The sequence below is a fragment of the Pristis pectinata genome, chromosome 23 (genome assembly GCF_009764475.1).
Source record: "Pristis pectinata isolate sPriPec2 chromosome 23, sPriPec2.1.pri, whole genome shotgun sequence".
Lineage (NCBI taxonomy): Eukaryota > Metazoa > Chordata > Chondrichthyes > Rhinopristiformes > Pristidae > Pristis > Pristis pectinata.
The window spans coordinates 6068194-6088083 of NC_067427.1; the positions used below are offsets into that span (position 1 = coordinate 6068194).

Consider the following 19890-nt stretch of genomic DNA (forward strand, 5'->3'; position numbering starts at 1 on the left):
GTTCATATTTAACCAGCCCTTGAGCCAGCTTTTGCTTCCATATGTAGCTGTGAATCGGCCTTTCTGGCAGAGATACTTGGATCTACATCAATTCAGTAACTTAAATGTACATAAATGTCTTCAGCGAAACTTGTGTGTGAGAGTAAAAAAGGTCAGAAAAGAGGAGGCAATTAGCCAAGATTAAGAATTACTCAAGCAAAGCCACTAGTGTTTGGAATGTCATCTTTCGTTACAAAAATCTTAGGAGACAACGAGATGGCCTATGGCAAAAGGTTCAGTGGACCAATTCAAGCTGGGGTAGGAGGGGAAGACAGACAACAGCTGGTGCAACAACCTATTTGTTCTGGAAGAATTTATTGTCTGTTTTAACTCATGAAATACAACTACTGTTAATAGAATTCTCCTGAATGGAAGGTGACAACCTCCACACAACCCTTTCTGCAAGTGCTTCAAAATGCATCCAATACCATTGATCAAGTCTTCCTTCCAGAAATGCAAGATGCTCAACAAAAACCTAATTCTTAAAAGCACAGATTAGAAAATCTCTCCCCAGAACAACCACTTTCTACCCTTACCAAAAAATTTCTTATTATTCACTTGAAGATTTTGGCATGCTCATTGCCAATGTCAGAAGAAATTGTACCAAATGTCACATCCACTGTGAATAGTGGGCATGGTGCTTCCAAGGTACAAGGGAATGCAGAGGACAAAATGGGAAAACCAAGACTAGGACAAAATTTAGCACGTTCACACAAAATACGAGTTCTTGATCCAAATACACTAATTGCAAACAAAGGAAAAATAAAGCAACTGGTACAAAAGACCAACAGTTAGCAGCAAGGGAACAAAATAAGTAACAACAAAGAAGAAAACTGAAGTAAAGGCTGAGGCGAGAAAGTGCATCACTTGAGAGACAAGACTTAAGAAAAGCAAAAGGGACAATCAAGGTAAAACACTGAGTAAAACAAACGTCCAATAGGGGTGCAATGGGTGGCACAGCAGTTATTGCTGCCGTCTTGCAGCTCCACAAACCCAGGTCTGATTCTAACCCCGTGCTGTTTGAATGGAGTTTGCACCCTCCCTAGATTTTTTTTTGTTGGATGCTGTGGTTTCCTCCAACATCCCAAAGACATGCATGGCTTAATGGCAAGTTGCTCTTTAATTACATGGCAAAAGATGGGGAGTTGATGGACATGCGAAAAAGAACACTGATAGGATTGGAGTCTACAGTCTACTCAAGAGACTGAAGATGCTGGAATCCAGAGCAAAGAAACAAACTACTGGAGGAACTCAGCAGAAAGATAAAAGGGTCTTGACCAAAGCCGTCGATTACCCATTCCCCTGCCTGACCTGCTGAGTTCCACTGATAGGATTGCTCTGTTAGATGTTTACATGGGCCAAATGGGTTAATTGGCATCCTCCAGTATAAGTAAAAGATGGTGATGGGCTGTACCACAACAATCAATACAACAATACTGCATTTTAAGATAAAATCCTGTATTATTGAGCCATAGTTGTACTATTTGCTATGTAAATATCAGTGAATATATCAAATTATATAACAGTGTCTCACCAGATTAATTTCTTCCCCACTTCCCCTGTACAACTAAACAAGACAATTTTGTCTGTGCAGGTCAGTAATTTGATAAATTCCTTTTTAAAAAAATGATACCATGACCAATAAAACAAAATAATTACTGATTCACTTACACATTCTTACAACTCCGGTCATCTCTCTCAGTATATATTTTTGTCAAAAATAATGAACCTGCACATTCACAACTAATTTGCTTAAAACTTCCTGCAGTTGGTTTTGTTTGCCTCCAGTATTTAATAGTCTTTCAGTTCCTTGGTTCTGGTTTAAAGGATATAAATACATAGAGTAATGTTAATACTAACTCCACTAAGGAATTAATCTAGCAGTGTTATCTTTCATTTTGTGATGAGAACTTGCCCTTCTAGCTACAAATATTGATGGCGTGTATACAGGGATATAACTTAACAACACAAATAAGGCCTATTTATTCACTATATCTGCAGGCACAAAGGACAACAGAAAACCTAATGGTCATGTACCAGCACATCAATGATTCTAGTCTAAGCACTGACCGATGACTGGCTCTGCAATATCGGGAGTGATCCAATGCAAGTTACTCCAAGTATTGCCACAAAACTACATTTTCCTTTTCTGCTTTCTCTTTACCACATGAGGTACAAATTCCTTCCAAGGGTAAGATTTTATTTAAGCGGAATAATCTTGTGTTGGTATTGGTATGACAGCGAAGGTCTACAGGCTGGTGGATCAGTCTAAACCTACTCTCGCATGCAACTTCTAATCTCTTTTTTAAAGTTCTTCTTCCACACTTTTTCTCTACTTCCAATTAATCACAGAGATTACAACATGCCTTCAAGCTGTAACACCAAGTACTGACACTGGTCAATATTTCCTACAATTCTGGTAGATTTCATCACAAATCTAAACCAAGTTGTTAAAGTGTTGCAAATGAAGTGTTAGATGATGGGTTATGATGTACCATGGAAAGAGAGGAGGATTAAAGAGAACTTTGTTTGTTTACCCAATAGGTTGAAAGCAATACTCGTTAAATTAAAGAATTCTTCCAACACCAAAGAATATACTTTTCTAAATTAATGACGTACAGAAGATAGAATCCTTTATGTTTATCTAAAGCAGATGTTTTAAGTTACAACTGATGATATAAAAGGATCATTCATGTTGGGAGTGAAGACAGTTGATTATTAGTCTGTTCATAACTATGGAAAATGCAGATCATGTCTCTGAAAAAAGCTGGCTTCCATTCAAGACTGTCTGTATTCATAATGTAACAATTCTTCATAAATCCATGGACTGTCTGACATTTAAAATAAACTCTTAGCACACTTATTAGAATACAAGATGCCATTTAATCCAGTCATAAAAGCTCAATGCAAATATATCCAAAACTGGGCAAGAATCCAATAGAAAACTGCACAAACAGGGCAGAACATTCAACTCCAGTGCCAAACATTTGGAAAGAACCATTAGTAGATCCGTGGAAGCCGTGTTGTTAGCTTTTAAAGACAAAAGTTGATTCATTCTTGATAAGGGAGTGGAGGTTACTTGGGGGGTGGGGGGTGATAAGAATGCAGATCTGATGTTACAACCAGGTCACCAATGATCTTATTGAATGGGGCAGTAGATTCAAGGGTCTGAGTTGCTTACTGTAATTCGTATGCTTCTATTATTTTCCTTACCACAACTTCAGTACAGAGATGAAACAGACTGGATGAATAATAGGAAATGCCAAAGGTCATTTTTTCTCTCAAAGTTGAAAATTCTACTGAAAGATTTATGGTATTCTATTTTTGGATGGGGGGGGGGGAAAGAGAGGATATTTATAAAGGATTTTCTTTAGTCTATATAAAAAACACATTGGACAGAGGTGAGCAGATACAATTTAAAAATTTGCTCTTGATCTTCGGCATCAAGATCTGATCAATGCAAGGAAAACCTGCATCCTGACCAACACACTTATTCCAGTAAAGCCTGAGGGCATGTACCACCAGACTTAAGGACAGCTTCTACCCTACGGTGATAAGAATATTGAACAGTTCCCTTATACAATGAGATGGACTATGACCTACGACCTCACAATCTACCTTGTTGTGACCTTGCACCTTATTGCACTGCACTTTCTCTGTAGCTGTGACACTTTACTCCGTACTGTTATTGTTTTTTTTTACCTGTACTACATCAATGCACTCTGTACTAACTTAATGTAACTGCACTGTGTAATGAATTGACCTGTAAGATCGGTTTGTAAGACAAGTTTTTCACTGTACCTCGGTACAAGTGACAATAATAAACCAATACCTAGGTCAACAACTCCTACACTTTCACAGTGACCACCAAGATTCCTTGGGAATCTGAAAAACACTTGAACTGGAGTGTGTATTTTAATCTGATGAGCTGAGCTCAGAAAGCCAAATCCTACCATTTACCAAGAATGCATTCCTATGCAACACCACTACCTCCTCCCATGGTCAGCCTCATAACTGCAGAAACCCTCAGCCATACTTTTATCTTGAGGCTTACCTTCTCCAACAGCAGCTTCATCAACCTGTGTAATATTTGTTCCCAGCATTGTAAATAAGTCACTAAAAGTTAACATCCAGGTTCAGCAAACAATTAGAAAGGCAGACACTGTTTGGTCCTTGTAATGAGAGGATTTGAGTAAAGGAGCAAAAGATGTTTTATTGCAATTGTACGGGGCCTTGGTGAGTATTGTGCTCAGTTTGTGTCTCCTTGCTTAAAAAAAGATACATTTGGCATGGAACGAGTGCAAGGAATGGTTCTTGGCACAGTATGTTTGCTCTGCAAGGAGAGAAAGAGTAGACCAAGCCTGTATTCTCTAGTGTTGAAATTTAGAAAATTCTTACAGGGATCAACAAGGGGATGTAGAGAGGGTGTTTCTTCTGATGAGAACTTATGTAGAGGGTGGTGAATCTTTGGACTTCTCTATCATGGAGGGCTGAGAAAGCCAAGTCATCGAATTCATTGAAAAAGAATAGGTTTCTGGACACTAAAGAACCACCAGGGATATGGGGATACTGCAGGAAAATGGACCCCAGCTAGAAATTTACCAATGATCTGAATGATTGGCTGGACAGACCTGCAGGGCCAGATGACTCACTCCTGCTTTGAGTTCTTACACTTGCATCAAAACTTCAAATGCCTCTTCAAACTCTGTCCAACTGTGCATTTGATCATCTTTCCTGACCCTTAATTCTAATTGGTGCACTTTTCAGTACAAAACACTGATAGTTTATTGAAATTAAACAGCTACAGAAAAGGCAGAGTTGCTTTTCCAAAGGGTTGAAATTGCATTCACAGATTGGTGCAAACTTTGAACTGAACAAAGCAGCTCAACCTGAAAATACATTAATACAAATGTAAACATTTCATAATAATTGAAAGGACCTCATTGTGCAGGGAATAATGCAATAAGAATAAGCATTGCTGCTCCATCTTCGGGGGAAAAAAGTGCAGCAGTGAATTTTAGTCACTGAACAAAGCATATTTCCACTTCTTCCTTTAGAGATGTTAACCTATAGGGAACCTCACTTTCAGAAGGAAAAAAAATCATTGAAACCTGCCAAAAAAAAACGTGAAAACATTCACCCCTGGGTACTGGATCACTTACATCACTGAAGTGACTATCCCATTTATATTGCAAGAGGCCGTTGCTAAACTGGGACAATGCCAGCTCAAATTCTGCCAGGAATAAATCAGTGTCACCAGCTGAAGCATATAACTTTGTATCAATTTTCATTGCTATTATTTGAAGTTATAAGGCTAGTAGAAAATTTCTAATGGCCTGGATTCTGCAGTTGCAGTGATGGCGAAACTGTCAGTGTTTGTTGTCACCATGCCATGCTACTGACAATAAGCTCAGGATTTCCAAACATGCATAGTTTAATGCAGGAAACCCTACACTGCTGTCAGCTATTCAGTGTTCCTCCACAGGGCACACAGCTTGCAGCCTTCACTACGTAATCAAGGGAATCACTCAGTTTATAAAAACAAACTCATTGTGAAAGGCCCTTAAAATGTTTTTTTGCTTTGATGCGAGATATGCAAATGTTTAACGTCACACTAAGCCATAATTATTCACTTGCAAACCTCAATTTGTAAGTGCAGATTGCATTTTCCTCAGATAAAAAGAATTGCAGAATGAAATTTGTTTTACAAAACTGTTTGTGGTATTTCAGCTTCCATCCAAGCTCATGCACAAACTCCAAAGTCATTTAAAATATACAATGCGATTTTTTTCCTTCCTGGTTTTCTGTGACTGTAATAATTCTTCAACGTAACTGGTTGTGCAATGACCTTGTTGAGGTCGTTGTTGTTGCACTGAAGGCCTGACAGTAATCCATGTTGGCAAAATGGAAGTCCACTCCATAAAACTAGCCTGGTTCTTGCAAGTTGCTTTTTGAGGTCTGTGTGCTGCTTTACCACTGATCAGAAAACCCAGATCAACAAAGAGCATTGGGTGGTTTCTTGTGGCCGCTGAATACTCCTCAGCAAGAATTCCTGTGTCATTATTTGCTGCACAGACTCCTTGATTTCCCTCACATTCACTTGCTCTTTCAGAATCTATCTAGTACTCTCATCTCCGCTTTCCCCACCACACCTCCAGTCAAGTCTAAGACTCCACCCACCCCAGACATTCTCTCTTTTCTCCTCTCCCATTGGGCAGAAGTTACAAAAGCCTGAAAGCATATACCACCAGGCTGTCCTTGCTTCTATCCTGCTGTTATAAGACTATTGAATGGTCCCCCAGTACAATAAAATGGACTCTTGACCTCACAATCTACCTCGTTATGACCTTGGACCTTATTGTCTACCTGCACTGCACCTTCTCTGTAACTGTAACACTTTATTCTGCATTCTGTTATCGTTTTACCTTGTACTACCTCAATGCACTGTGTAATGAATTGATCTGTGTGAATGGTATGCAAGACAAGTTTTTAACTGTACCTCGGTACAAGTGACAAAAAAAAACTCCAAGTGCTTTATTTTCTGTCCACTACTTTGTCCCTTCTCTGCCCAAGCTCCAAGGTTCCTCTTCCTTGCGTTAACCTCAGAATAAGCTCTTCGCATTCGTAGCCTTCAGTATGATCTAGCTTCCCATTAGATACAAACCTACTTTGTGCTTGTTACTAATCCTTACACGATGGTCACATTTTATTTCACAAAACACAGGAGTACTTTCAGAATGATAGTACCTTGGATCTCTTGGAAAACCCAACACATTAACATTTGTGTGAGTGGTCCCCAGAAGGGTTGTGGGTCATCAACCTTCCATGCAATCATTTGCTGCATCTTTAGTCTATCCCAGCACCTTCTCCACCTGTTGGCATCTTTTCCAATCCCTCCTTCAGATCTTGCCCATGACTGAAGCTTAGGGAAAGAAAAGGAGGAAGATCAAGTTTGGGTGAGATTGGTTAATTTGGTTCCAATTTCATCTGTGGAAGTAAATAAGGACCTGTTCTGTAATGACTTCCTTCCACACCAGCACACTGATCCCTAGAGGATTCCCAATCCTCTACCCTGCACTTCCTTATTTAAAGACAGCCTCTAAGTGACATCATGCATGTGCAAACTCAGCTTTAAACAACTTCTATTATTTACTCCTGCTCTTCACTTTTCCACTATTTAACACTGGACCACATCTCTCCCCTCTGTCCTTGGAGGAGCTCGAAGAAATACAGAACAAATCAACATAATAACTTTTGCGAACGGTGGGAATTGGGAAAACAATCTACTGGTAAAAAAGGCACTGGCTTAATGTACTGATGGACACCAGATATAATCTGACAAACAGATTTTCTCTGTGGTGCATACAATCTGATTGCAAGAAATTTGGTTTGTCCCCTTTGACTCTCACCAACTTTTACTGATGCACCATAGAAAGCACCCTATCAGGATGTATCACGGCTTGGTACGGCAACTGCTCTGCCCAAGACCGCAAGAAGCTGCAGAGTTGTGGACACAGCCCAGCGCATTACGGACACCAGTCTCCCCTCCTTGGACTCTGTCTTTACCGCTCGTTGTCTTGGTGTAGCAGCCAGCATAATCAAAGACCCCACCCCACCCACCCAGGACTTTCTCTACCATTGGGTGGAAGATACAGGAGCCTGAGCGCACGTACCGCCAGACTTAAGGACAGCTTCTACCCCACAGTGATAAGAATATTAAACAGTTCCCTTATACAATGAGATGAACTATGACCTCACGATCTACCTTGTTGTGACCTTGCACCTTATTGCACTGCACTTTCTCTGTAGCTGTGACACTTTACTCTGTACTGTTATTGTTTTTACCTGTACTACATCAATGCACTGTGTACTAACTCAACGTAACTGCACTGTGTAATGAATTGACCTGTAAGATTGGTTTGTAAGATAAGTTTTTCTCTGTACCTCGGTACGAGTGACAATAATAAACCAATACACCAGTCCTTTGGGTGCACATAAAGCCTCATTGTTCAGACCAACACTTAAAAAGAACACTTTGAATAATTAGCAGATAAAATATTAAAACCCCAAAAATATGCCCAGTTTACTTGGGATTATCCCAGTACTTCCATGGATACTGGTTAAACTGTCTCTCACAACACACAGTTATAATGATACATTTTATCACTTGTTAGGAGGTTGGGGAACATCAGCATTAGTTTGTTGACCACACGTTTTACAACTGATTGATCACCCTTTTGATCATGCTAGGTGCAAGGAGCGACAAACAATGGACACTTCTGCACGTTTTATATTGATAATTATATACGTGCACTCCGTTGAGTAATTTGACAACCACTAAATGACATGTCTCAAGCTCTCTTCTGCCAATATTTGAAACATGCCAAACAATGTGAAGTTAGCTTCCCTGCACAAGATCAATGCTTTCGTATTTTATTAAAACATGTGAAAATCTTATTCATGTATATTCATTTCTGAATCCCCAGCAGATCTCAGCACAAGTTGCTTTCCATCATTCACTTCACCTTACCATTATGCAGTTACGATCAGCACTTCTGTTTTACCAGTAAGCCATTTTCCACCTGTGACTGCCAGGAAAGCCATCAACCAAAAACCTGAACATGTCCATTGAGACAACACTCTTTGGATTTATCCAACGTGACTGCTTCTAATTAAATATCTGCCGTAACTGCTTCCTTTGCACATTCATCTTGTGCTGTAGAGAAGAGACCCTTGGAATTAGGTAGCATTGTTCACTTTTTATTTAAACTTCTCCCCCAAAGTTCTGACACAAGACATGTAACCTACAATGATACAGTACTTCCATTAACCCCCTACTGCTTTCCCTGGTAAAGCTGTTGTTGTTTATAAAGCTGCTCAATAAAGCAATGATAGCTACAGATGCTTTCTTTGTCCTTACCTTCAGAACTAGGGTATATTCACAAGGCATTACTTTCAGGCATAATACAAAATGTTGAAGAAAGCCCATAAATACATCTCAGCTTTAAATAAAACTAGCACCCAACATAAATTCAAGATCAGAGCTTTAACACAATTTCATATAATCCTAGTTTGTGGTTAAATTGAGAGTTGACAGGAAGACGTGTATCTACAAAGGTGAATTCCCCTTTATAGAATGCACCTTCGCAGTGTGCAGAATGACTCATTGCTGCAAACAGACATTGTGAGCATGACTTTTTATTGCTCGAGTCACCATGTCGAACAATTCCCTAGGATTGATCCGGTGTATGGATAAATGCACTTTAAGCTGTAGAGCCAAGGAAAACAAAGAAAATTAATTACCTGTATTGATATGGAACCTTTGAAAAGTAAAATCTGAAGATGCCATTGAATGATTGACAACAAACTCAAGGGTGCATATTTATAATATGCAAACCATTAACTTTTACGTACAAGAAAACTTCTGCTCAAGAAAAATACTAGAGAATAAATGTTCTGCACATAGAGTCACGATTTGAGATACGATTCCAACTGGATTAGCTGGGAAATACCAGCAGTTCCACATGGAACTGCCTGCAGTTCTCTGCTTAAGAGCAACCAAGTTTAGAATCCCCAAACTTGTTAAATGCCCTTTGTTGGTGTTTTCCTCACTATGATATTCTTACATCACCTAGACACACCGGAACATGTCTGCTGAACTTGCATGAGTCAAGGGCAGCAAGCTCATTTAAATAGAGGGGAATGGATTCAAGGAACAAGCGTGTTAGTCAATTTTTGAATTAACCAAGTTTACATGAATGATTTTAGTTGTTAAGTCTTAAATTTTATTGATTTAAATTAATTGTTTTTTGAAAAAAGAACATTAGGATTATTAAGGGAATCAAGGAATGGGGGCTAGTGCAAGAGAGTAGTGCTAAGCCAGGTTTCAACCATCATCTTTTTGAGTGGTGGAAGCAGCTTTTATTTCTTATGTTCTCAAATTCTTATGTTCTCTATTCAAAGTCCTTGCCACATTTGACGGTCAGCTAAGCTGAAGGGTGGCTTAGCTGGCCGTCAATGTTTATCAGCAGTTTTGTGGGTAGTACACATTCTGCTGCTATCTTCCCATCCCCCAGCCTGTCGTGGCATTGTGGCACAAAAGGCTGTGTTTAAAATTGAGGACGCTTCAGGCAACAATTTGACATTGACAGATTGGATAAAGGCATGTTTGTTCTGACCACACAAGTTGGCACAGGTAGCAAATTCTGGCCCGAGGTCAAACTTAAACTACAAAAGAGATTTCTTACTTCAGTTTTAATAGTCTTAAATATCAGAAACATCTAAAAAATTGTTGAGTGTAACATAGCTTTGTTTTCTGTTAGGCACACGTCAGCGATACGCTGCCCAAGGCCATGTTGCTCTTGGGACCCCAAGCACCTGATGAAGGAGTGGGGGACCTGTGCAATTAGCCTTCCACCACCACACCAGGCAAGGCCAGGCACACAAGGATCACTGGCAGCAAGTCAGATATTAGGCCAGTATTTAGAAATTACTTACAAAAAACGTGTAGCTGGTTTAAAAAAAACAATTTTGCTCCCCTTCACTGTTGAGGTGAGATTACTCAAGGATATTTCATTTAGTTATCTTGGGCTCCAGCTGATGTAGTTCACATCAATTGTTGAAGGTGCAAGATAATGGACCAAGTATTCTTGAGCAATGACACTTCAACCAGCACTAAAAGGGAAAAAGATTTGCCAGCTACTTGCATGCTGAGACAGGATTTTCGTCAAAGTATAACTGAAGGAATGGAAAAGTTTAATACCTCTGCACTGTAATCAGTGTATTTGATACAAATTTATTTCACCACCATGAATATAAAGCTCCCTTTACCAGCTAGCTTATGAAACAGCTTCCAAAACTACCTTTGAAATTTGAGAGCAGTTTGCCCATATTTTATTTATTCATGGGATTATGAACATCTCTCTGAACTGCAGCATTTGGTACTGTTTGTGCTCAGCTTTTTAGAAGGCAGTTAACATTCATGTACTGCACTGGGGGTCTGGAGTTACATACAAGGCAAACCACGCAGAATAAAAATAATTTACTTTCTTAAAGGAGATCAGAACAAGTGGTTAATTTCATGATTTCATCATCAATGATGATGCTAATTTTTTTTTTAAATTACAGCTTAACTAACTGTGTGTGAAGTCTCACCTGCCATGGTAAGCCAAATGCGTTTCCAGTCTCAGAGGCTTCTAACTTTGGTCAAAGTTTGAATGGTCAAGCAAAGCAAGCCACACCCATAAACTGGGGTTTTAAGTGGTATGCGGTGATACAATTGGTCACAAGTTCCAACAAATCAAAGCATTGCCTAAAAAACATGAGAGTTTATTTCTGGGAGGCCAAACATATCTGTACAAAATTTGTACATATTGAATTTCACAGAAAATTCATTGTGACAGTACAAATAACCAAGAAACTTGCAATGAAAATTTTAACAAGATGCACAAGTTGTTTCAAAGAACTAATTTTTAGAATTTCTTTTTTCAGATGCCAAGGATTATTAAGCAATTGAATCACTGTTCTTTAAACAACAGTTAAGAAACAAAACAAAAATCTCCTTCGTAAAGGGTAATAAAACTTGCACACAACAATTACTTAACTAGATGATCAGTGCAGTTTTGTTTGGGGTGGATAAAGATCCAATGGGCCAAAATATCCTCTAATAGCAAACATATACTTAAGGAAAAAAGTAAACTTTGAGATAATTGAGCTCATTTATCATCGATCAATTAAACTTAATGATCATCAGCCTCTGAGCTTTCAGTCAATAGGACTGATTGGTATTTACTGTATTCAGATTACTCAGTGAGGTGAACCATTTTTGTACTTCATACTGCTGTGGAGTGCTCATTTTAAGCTCATGAATTCAAGTACTTAAACTGAAGAACACGACAATAGCTCTGTATATGAATCAATATGGACACAGACTACTATTTCACTACATTTTGCACACTTCAACATTTTTTCCTTTCAGCTGAAGGACACACCAGTGAGATATGAGCTTTTCAATGATAGAAGACACACTTGCTGTTGCAAAGAACTGCTGGTCTCACTCTTTTCTTTGCCAGGACTGATGAAAGTTATCATGAGTGTGACTGGCTGACTTGATTTTCTTTTTGAATGCTAAAAAGACTCTTTTTAAAAAAAAGCTATAGCAAGACCAATCCTTAAGTTAACAGTCAGTCAATCATCTGAAATAGTAAGTTTCAAAGCTGTCCAAATTAAGTTTATTATTTTCTTACTCTATGTGCATTGATAAATTCCCATCTGGGTATCTACAATTGTTTGCAAGCCCAAGTCCTTTTAAAAACAATCCTCCTCTTTCAGGTTCTTGGCAATGCACTTAAGACAATAAATTGGACTTCAAAACCATTTTTGAAACTTTCCATTAATGCATTTAACTTGGCAAAAAAACTGATTATGCTTCCCTATCTGCAAGAAATAATGTGCCACTATTTAGATTATTTAAATAAATGAATTATATAAGAGGATATATTTTCATTTCACCTAACTGGAATTGCAGAAAGTAGTTTATTCATTAAGTGAATTATTCTGCCGCCACTATACATATTCAGATATCCTACAATTCTAGACATAGCAACTAGCAAAATAAAAATGAACGAAAATTGAAAAGTGGATTGAAATGCGCTGCTTAAATAATGTTTCTCTGGGCATAGCTGAGAGCCCTCTAATGCAAGAGAGCTGTTTAAGCATTACCCTGGCACAATGAACTAATCTCTCCCTTGCTAGGGAGATAATGTGACCCCCAGAATGCATAAAGTCACCCAAAAAGCGAACAAAAGCAGCTCTCAAAAATATAGAACCATTCATCGAAGCTAACGACTTGTTCATTATGAGTGATGATGGATAAAGACTTCTCATGCTGAGATGAAATCAAGATTTATATGCATTGCTTCCTCCTGCAACTTGTGGGAAGATCATCATCATTTAATTCTATCTCTGCGGCCAGTGATGGGCATCCAGAGAGCTGGTTATCAAACGGCGCAGTCAGCTGGCAAAATCAGAACGTGCAGTTGGCACATCTGGACTGCAATGCCACAGCTGAGGGTGAACAATGGCTCTTGGCAAGTGGCCAAATTGCTTGCAGACGCTAGCAGGTTTGATCCACAACCACCCTACTAGCTTTTTATGTGAATCAGATTTCTGAGTGTTAAATGCTCCTCTGCCATTTTTTTACTGCTCTTATCGGCTCTGCCGAATATGGCCTTGAGACAGCTCATCCATGTCCTTTCCTACTTTATCTATTCAAACTTTTAATAAAACTTCACGTTTCATCCACAGATAGTTAATTTAATCTTTGACAGATTATAGACCAGGAAATAAAAATTGCTGGAAATCAACTTTTACTATCTGATGGCATTTTGTGGTTCAGATGCCAACATAAAACTTTTACACTCAAGAACTGGCCCCGGTTTAAAAACTGAGAGTAACCAGAGTATGTCAGAAATGTCAAGAATGGAGGGATGCACTTTACAAATGAAGGAAAAAAGTTCAACTGTGTATTTTATTTCCTATTTCTGTATTCGTGGGATTTAAATTCTGTTATCTATCACAAAAGCATATCCAGAATATGGACTGGTAAATGACATTACTGGACTGCTAGTTCACCTTATGCACACTTGAGTTTTACATGTGGCAGTAATAACTGATTTTTATTTTACTTATTTGCAATTGGCTGTAGAAAAATTTAAGATTATCAATTTCTGGTTTTCTCATCAATATGTCTCGAGGACATCAGAGTCAACTGTGGATACTTAGCAAACATTTTTATTGCCCAAATACGAAGTAGTCTCATTTTAGAATTTGTTTTTGGACTCTCAACGTACATCCCTGAAGGCGATCCATCTGGTGCATTAAAAACTCAAGCTGACATGCTCTGATGACATCAACGAAGGGGATCCCCATGGACTGCATTCGCTACCTAGCACTGCAGTGTTGTTAGTGCGATGTTTTCAGGCCAATCAGAAGTAGGCTTTTAAACTCTGTCTCCACTGAGATGTTCATTACGTTTTGAAAAATCTCTGCAGGGACTACCGTTTTTTCTCACTATCATTTGAAAAAAGTTACCTTGAAATGAACCAACTATGTTCCCAACAATGCCAGCTCTCGAACATGGTTTACTGGAATCCCCTTGATGGATGTCAAAGCCAGCTCGTTTGTCTCTTTTAATGTACATTTAGACAATCTGTAGTCTGGCTTATAGAGGAACCTTCAGAAGATTGATCAAATTACTTCCACTGTTTCACCATTTCTTCAAAAAGTGAATGGTACATTAAAATGAATGAATAGATAATTTCATAATCTTTCAGTCACTAATCTGAATGCATTGGTTAATTATTATTAGCACTAAAAGGATCCAGTACATAGTTCCCAGAAGAATTCACTGGAAAATTATGAGTCCTGTCTCCATTAACCCTTTTACCAATAGCCCAACATAAGAGATCAATGTTACAGAGTATTTAATAGCCCTAGCAGTGACAAAAGGACTGGTAAATGACAATACTGGACTGCTAGTTCAGTACAGAGTTATCGGCATTACAAGTACAAATAGAGGTCACTGTTCCCATTGACTCCCAAAACTTCCAATTCTATTGAAATTCTCTGCTTTTTACACACGGTTACTTTATATTTTCTCTTAGATATTTTATCACCTTCCTTTTATTATTAAAATCTTCGGTCTGGCAGCTGTCTGTAGTACATTGTGGAAAATGATGTCATCCAAGTTCCAATTTCACTACTGTCCAGTGGTAATGTCAGAGCTGTACCTCTTTTTACCAACCAGTAGAAATAATGGACAGGACCTGGCTGGGGAATGCTGGCCCGAAACGGCTAGTGACCGCTCTTGAAACACCAGAAGGTTCACAGCATCTACACCAAAGTGGGAGGTCTGAACTTGTTGGATGTGCTCCAAGGTTGCAGTACAAACTCCAACTCCCCAGCAGTTACATGGGAAGCTGCCCCCGAATCTGCACAGGAAACTTGATCTTATTTGCATGAACGTTGAGAGGAACAGTCTTGGGGCAAAATGATAAACAAGCGACACTTTTATGAACTGACATTTTTAATAATTTAAGTGTTTTGAAGAGCTTAATTTTGTTTTGATCTTCATGATTTTTTAATGAAGCAAATAAAAAATTATGCTTCTGATATTTGGAAATATTCAGTGTTCTTGACAGATTTGACAGGCGCCCAGAGTTGATGTGCAGTTTTGCTGGCTGTCAAAAGATGTTTCTCAATCATTTCATGGGTTACTCTGATCTGCACATGTGATGGCATCACATCACACAAAAGCATCTGCCAGTTTCCAATAGTGGAAAGACAAGTCTGCACATACCACATACAGCGGCAAGCTCTGGAATAACCTTTCACTATTTACCCTCTTGGGATCTTTCAGAATTACTTAAGGTTTTTCAGATTCCCTTTTAACTCTTTCTGCTCCACATCAGAGGACACGAAGCTATGAAGAGGTGCTGGTCCAGGTTCAGTTCCATCTGCAAGGTTAGATTTCACTGAGTCTGCTCATCTCTCAGCAATTGTCATTGATTTTGTGCCTTCAATGAAGACTCTTCCAATGTGCATCACAATAGTGTTATCAAAACCAAGCCACACAAGGACACATTGATAAGCCAAGTATTTAAAATTGACCATTTTTGGAGAAGCACATCAAACAGATGTATATTACATGCACGGCCACCACCTTAAGTTCAGCCAGATTGCCTGCCACTCTGGACTTTGAATTGAGCTTCCAACCACATATCTTTCAACATTAAAGATCCACTACTTCCATTTCGAAATATCAGCCATCTTTGCCTATGCCTCAACCATTGGTTCCAGCCAGCATACCCGTGTTTGATGATGCAGTGGCTCCCAGGCCACCAATGACTGGCAGTTACAATTCTCATCATGAGAGTTAAGAGAAATTCTCCATGACTGTTCTCAATGGTCTTCTTCAGCCTGACAAGCCACCAACTACATTCCTCCATCTTCACACTTCAATGCATTGGTCATTCTCTTCGTTTCGCTGTTGGCTATGCACTGAACCATCTAGGTTGCAAATTCTTGAGCTCCCTTTCCCAAGTAGTCTCTCTTCAGAACCTCTCTCATTAAGTGTTTTGTCACCCATTCTAAGATCATCTTTGACCAAGATCCATTTTTATTTGTTATGATTAAGTGAAGCACGATTCCCACAAGGTCTGTGTGGCCTTTTGTTATATTTAGGATGTCTACTTAGTAACTACTTTGCCAACATTCATTTTCACAAATTCTACTCCGGAATAATATTTCCATTACGATGCAGCTCCTCGTAAGAATTAGCATCAAAGGATGAAAGTTGTGGAAAGAATTGGGATGAAAAGATTTCAAACATTGAATAAAATGTCAATTGCATACACTGTCATAAGGTTCAAGTTCCCACTGTAGAGAAATATAGAACGAAACAGTAGCTGTGCCACAAGAAATAATTAGCTTCTCCCCAAAGTTACTTCCCTTAGGAATGTATCTTTATATCTCCTTACAATTCCTGATACAGTAACACTCAGAAAATTCTTTGAGATTTTATCTGACCTCAGTATCAGCCATGATGGCACTGAATGGCAGAGCAGGTTTGAAGGGCAGAATTGCCAACTCCTGCTCCTACTTTCTAGGTTTCGATGTTGCCTCACTTCAGTGCTGATGTAAATTTTGTTTACAATTGATTTATAAATGGGTCTTAGGCCTTGACAAAAGCCAAAAAGAATTAATGTAGCAAACACTGATTTATCCCATTCTTTATTCTACAGTTGCTTATGAGCATCTTAATCTTTGAGCAACCTGCTCCTGTTTGAGACAGGGGTTAACTTTAAGGTTTTTGCCATTTGAAGGAATCAGTTTTTCGTCGTGCCTATTACAAGACAAAGTGACACCTATTACAAGAGTGGAAAGGAGGACAGAAGTAAAACAGGCCTTTAGCAAGAAAATAGAAATTACAAAAATAGGGTAACATTAATAATTGAAATGAAGAAATCGCAGCTAGTGGATATCCAAAATAAAAACAATAAGCAGGAAACACTCCAGCAGCTAAGGCACCATTTATGGATGGACTTGCAATGTTGTCTTGACTCCTCTTTGAGATGCTGTCTGACATGTTGAGTTTTTCCTGTATTTTGCGTTTTTATTAAAAATAATAAAATGGGTAAAGAATGAAGAGAGAGGAACAAAGGCAGGCTTTCCCCCCCCCTCTTTTATGCAAAAATTGTGGTCATGCAATTTTGCTCTGTAGCTTCTGGTTAATGCTAATACCTTTGGATCAATGTGTTAGATTGTTCCTTGCATCAATACACTTGCTCAACACTTTAAAAATCTGGACAAAAAAAACTCTGTTGATCAGCAAACTGAATGTTCATAATAGTAAGATCCTTCTGATAATGTAAAGCCTCAAGATCCTACTTAAAATGTGGCACAATTATATAACTGCTGCAAAACAAGTCAATTTACGTAATATCAATATTAAATCACCACACTGTGCATCTAATTTTTATATGGGCTTCTCATTTTTACCTGCAGCCTTTTGTGAACCTTTTCTTCGTTTTAGAGCCTTCTGTAGTATCTCCTTCATAGTGACATTCATACTGTCAACTTGAATAAGTGAGAATCCACTCTGTGGTGCATTACTACAATAAAAGACGAACAAGCATCATATTAAAGAACATTTGAAACTTAAGTTTAATTATTTCAAGATTCTATTGATTACACTACATCAAGCACTGAATTAAAGCATCTCAGATCACATGGTTGATATCATTCTGTGAAATGTCTCAAGACAGTTCACTACTCTAAACTCAAAAAAAATTCACCACCCATAATGCGGACATCAGAATTACAGTTAATTACTTAAATAAGCATAGCTTGATCTGAAGCAGCTCGTGCTAAATAACAGGTAGGGTAACCTATAATAATAACGCAGATTTTATAACAAGATGAAATACTGGCACAAATTAACAAATTCAATTTGAAAAATTCCCAGCAATTTTTCACAAAATATAAGATCATGATATCCAAGAAAAAAATATCCTCCATGATCGTGCTATTAGTAAGGTACAATATTCACCCAGTAATTTTCAGACATGTGTAGACAAATAAACAGATATGGACTGTCAAATTGAGCTGATTTTTTTTTTAGAAATTAATTTATCTTTTAGTTCGACACCTGATTATACACTATTCCATAAAACATAACAGTTTTATGTTAAAAATGTACATGGCATATTTGTTATTTAACTATTAGATTGCAATATTCCATTTTAAATTGGTGTCAAGAAGGCTGCTGTGCACTAAGGAGAGCTATAACACCAATCTTTTCTCATGTCACAATTCATGTGACGATCAGCAACTTTTTAGTACCAATTCCCTCTCCCCCTGGGATTTAAACAGAACAAGACAGAATTTGCCAGATCAGCTGTTCTTGACACCCAGTGAAGATTGTAACATTTTTCTGCTTCAGATATGAATACATCTAAAACCCATCTGAAGATTGTGCAAAGAACTCCTTCACCAGATATTAAACTTACAAATCCACATCCTTAAAAGAAATGCATCAACTTGACAGTAATCCTCAACCATAGCAAAGTGTCGGGAAAGAGGTACATAACGAGACAACCCAAAGAGATTTTTCTTGGGACTTGTGTATTTCAGTTGAGAGGAAGCAACTCTTTGCTTGTCTGATCTCATCAGATGGCTCAGAAGTTGCTGATTTTTGTCCCATTTATGGAAATAGTCTGAGGCCAGATTTTTAAATATCAGGACTGAACTATTATAAGCATAAATTGATTAAATTATCATTTCAACATATTTCATTCATTGGAGGGAGGCTGGTTACATATGTTGTAATATTTCACTGATGTGCACAAGAACCTGTAGAATTAAGAATGAACTTGGAAATAAAACTGAACTGATGAATCCTTAGGATCAAGCAGCCTTTCCCTCAACAACTCAGCCCCCACCACCTCCATTTTATTATATACAGCTCGAGATGGTGAGAATATAGTGAATTTTATGAAAAAACTTTTTTTAAACAAAATATATATACACACCTGCTGCAAGGTTTCCTTAAAGTTGATATATTGATTTTTGAATTGGCAAGGGAAGTGAAGTGGCTTCCAACTGACGTAAAAATTAACTTTTAGTCTTTTCCTGTTTTTTTTTAAAAAACTTCCTTTCCTTTCTCCATTTTGCTGCTAATTCCAGACAGGGGTTTGAATTCAACTATCAACACCTTCAAGATGGAAATGTAGCCAGCAATGATGCACACTGAATCTGAGCATTGTACCATCACCAGCTTAAACCAACAGCACGTCAGTGAACAGTGCACTCGCAACCAGCTTGCTGGGCAATAGCAAGAGGATCCTCTTGCTTTGCCAATCTGTTGGGCTAGTTTACCATGGTCAAATCCTTCCTACCAAGCAGCCGGCTGAGAACTGTCAAACTAATCATACATTACACTCTGTCACCGAATGCATGCTGAACCACAGCCATCACTTACATCAATATCTGGAGCTGATCCCAGACTGCTCACTGCAGACAGTTTTGCAAGCCAACCTACCATCAGAATTCTCTTTTCACAGTTACACAAGGAATACAGAGGTAATCATTTTTAAATTTCACTGTTACTGCTGTAGGATTCAAACAAAATTAAGAATGCGTAAATAAATTATAAATCTTCACCAAGTGCTTGGAAACGGGGAGAAAAATATTGTCGCAACAAATCCTTTCAACCCACAGTAAATACCTCGGTATAAATCTGACACCTACATCCAAAAGCTCCAGATATGAATATTCATATAAACTGAAATA

General features: G+C 38.3%; 1 protein-coding gene across 5 annotated transcripts in view; it reads right to left on the reverse strand.

Moving 5' to 3' along the window:
• The window catches only part of mapkap1 (MAPK associated protein 1), a 197556-nt gene that overhangs the window by 56513 nt on the left and 121153 nt on the right, over window positions 1-19890 (reverse strand). For all 5 annotated transcript variants that reach the window (XM_052037365.1, XM_052037363.1, XM_052037364.1 and 2 more), the window contains one exon: window positions 17599-17711. In XM_052037365.1, coding sequence (XP_051893325.1) covers window positions 17599-17711 — 113 coding nt within the window. The remainder of the gene's footprint in view (window positions 1-17598; window positions 17712-19890) is intronic.